Source organism: Wasmannia auropunctata, unplaced genomic scaffold (genome assembly GCF_000956235.1).
Source record: "Wasmannia auropunctata unplaced genomic scaffold, wasmannia.A_1.0 LD336023.1, whole genome shotgun sequence".
NCBI classification, from domain to species: domain Eukaryota; kingdom Metazoa; phylum Arthropoda; class Insecta; order Hymenoptera; family Formicidae; genus Wasmannia; species Wasmannia auropunctata.
The window spans coordinates 1,154,910-1,157,587 of NW_012026867.1; the positions used below are offsets into that span (position 1 = coordinate 1,154,910).

Genomic DNA, 2,678 nt, shown 5'->3' on the forward strand with positions numbered 1-2,678 from the left:
ATAAATTTCTAGCCTAGCGAAACCGCCAACGGAGTAGAGATGCGCGCTCGAGCGACTTTTTTCCCTTGCCGCTTCCCCGGCGTATCTTGTACCGATTTTCGCCACATTTCGAGGACGTCATCGTCGCAAATCCAGCGTGCTCGACGAAGAACCCGCGGGCACGATAAAGAAAAGCGACGAAGTTCTTTTTACACATTCGCGTATACGCTACACATATCAGTCGCAATAATGACAATATTTTTTAATTAGCAATATATATGAAGTAATCACGGTGTTTTCAATGTTAAAAATAAATAATGTGCGTTAGAAAAATGTTCACGAAGCCGAGTTTTGTGTCGGTTAAATTTGAACACACGTGATAAGAACGTGTGTTATAATGTGCATTTTAATATTAGGTACATACGTCATGAGAGAAAGTTCTTATAAATATATCTTTATAAAACCTTCCCATTTTTCTGACTACCGAATACTATATCAGATATTTATAATCAATCTTCTCTCTCTTTTACGAAAGTTGAAAAAATATATTTATCCATATTGAAGAGTTTGATATATCTTTATTGCTATTCAATTTTAGATACTACTTAAAGTAGTCTATCTATTTAAGTAATATAACTGTAGTTACATAATTTTTTAATAAAATCTTAACATTTCATTGTTGTTTCCATCCGCGATAGTTTTCACATCTGTTATTCTTTTATTCCAAATCGTTTATTTCAAGTGGAATCGTATCTATGATCTCGCGTCTTTTTCTTCCGATATTTCCTGCTGTGGAATTTGTTGAATTTGTTGGTGCAGGTGTTGTACGGCAACAACAACCGCGATATCGTCTGCCATATCGATAACGACGACCACCCCAAAAGATTTGTTCCTTTGCACAGAACAGAATCGTTATCATTCAAATTATCATTTTTCAAAAATTCATTGATAAACGATCATATTTGCGCTAATAAAGACTTACGGATTCCTGGACCATGGCGCACACCAGGATCGTCAAGATCAAGAGTACCACTGTTATTCTCATATTGCAATATATCTTACGCTGCGTGAACTGTGAATGTTTGAACTGTGAATGTCGCACTGCAGTAGCAACATTTATACTATGCCGTTGAATAAGGATCTATTTGCTAAGCATTGACAATGAATAATAGTACGCGCCTGTTTTGCCACTTGCGTAGTATTGTCAACTATATTCAATGTCTAACGAGAAGAATTAATGATTTCACAAAGCATCAATGAATTCCGCATTCTTTCGACATGTGTCTTTGATATGAAATTGTCACGTGCATGCGGAAATGACGCCAGACAAGCATATTCAAATGAATTCCGACAGGGAAAAGAAACGTAATATTCAACTCTAAAAAGAGTGACAAAAACACAACCACTTGTTAGGTATTGTAAGTTTCTGTTTTTCTTTAGATATTTAAAAAATAAGACCTCTAAATAGTTATCGGCATATCCATTGAAAAACACGACTGAAATGTTGTAAATAAATTAAATAAAACACTGAATGTATGTACATACATATACGTAAAAAGATTACCCTTAATTACTATATATGTGTAAAAGAAAATATGTAATAAAACAATAAAAACCTAACAAGATTCCCCAAATAAAAAATACATAAGTAAGTAAGGCAGATGGGAATCAGCGTGGTTATTGGTATGCACTATTTAATTTACATGAAATTTGTTTTATTCTAAACTTTAGAATCTAAAGTCAGACGTTTCGACTATCTTTCTTAGCCATCTTCAGTGACGAATTAAAAAATTACATTAAACTCTCGCTCTTAGTTTCTTAACGCGTGTGTTCTTAACGCGTAATAAAACACACACTTCGCAGCTTGGCAACGATCCAGTTAATAAATAACGGAAATGAATAAATAATTAAAATTAATACTGTATACAATTTGATTAAAATAAATAGTTAAAATTAACTGAAGATATTAACTGAAGAAATTAAGATATTAACTGAAGATATTAACTGAAGAAATTAACTGAAGATAGAAAATTACTGAAGATGGCTAAGAAAGATAGCCGAAACGTCTGACTTTAGAATAAAGCAAATTTCATGTAAATCAAATAGTGCGTATACTAATAACCACGCTGATTTCCATCTTCCTTACTTATGTAAAGAAAATATATATACGATATAGCAGTATTCGCATTTAACTTATTGCGACTTGTGCATAGAAATCGAATTGCTTTTTCATCGCGCGTTCACGTAACTGCAGTAAAAAAAAACGTGAAATTATTTTTAGCGTTATTAGATCGGGGTATTAACGAGGTATCGCGCTCTTTTTCCGCCTGTAATCGGATAATACGTCGACAATGACTATCACGGGACGTATTACGGAAGGGAATACAAGGCGGATCCGAGCCCTACATGCTTCCAGGGAGGTTATACGGTAATACAACCTTCTCTCTCTCTCTCTCTCTCTCTCTCTCTCTCTCTCTGGCACCCTCGTAAACTCGCACCACTCACGCTATACCCCAACAATCGAAACCCGTCGCTCGTTTGGTATTTAATCCCCCCTTCCTCCCTGTTGTCGGCCGATTTGATAACGCCTGGCAGCATCTTACATGAAAGGGAGCGACGGGGGAAGAAGAAGAAAAGAGTTCGCACCTCGTGTAAGGGCGTCTTTTGATTTATTTCGTCGCGTCTCTACCGAATGACGA

The 2,678-nt window shown here is 35.6% G+C and overlaps 1 protein-coding gene across 1 annotated transcript; it reads right to left on the reverse strand.

Moving 5' to 3' along the window:
- Positions 1 to 537: 537 nt before the first annotated feature.
- On the reverse strand, positions 538 to 1,096 carry LOC105452983. The gene is made up of 2 exons (XM_011694592.1): positions 962 to 1,096; positions 538 to 871 (listed from the first exon to the last, which is right to left on the reverse strand). The coding sequence occupies exons 1-2, from the start codon at positions 1,022 to 1,024 to the stop codon at positions 698 to 700; spliced, it is 237 nt and encodes a 78-aa protein (XP_011692894.1). The 5' UTR covers positions 1,025 to 1,096; the 3' UTR covers positions 538 to 697.
- Between the last annotated feature and the right edge of the window lie 1,582 nt (positions 1,097 to 2,678).

What these genes read in the sequence shown, in the direction of transcription:
- LOC105452983 (XM_011694592.1), bottom strand. Translation starts at nt 1,024, where the DNA reads ATGAGAATAACAGTGGTACTCTTGATCTTGACGATCCTGGTGTGCGCC. An exon ending in GCGCCATGGTCCAGGAATCC is followed by an intron (nt 872 to 961) that starts GTAAGTCTTTAT and finishes TTCTGTGCAAAG; the next exon opens with GAACAAATCTTTTGGGGTGG.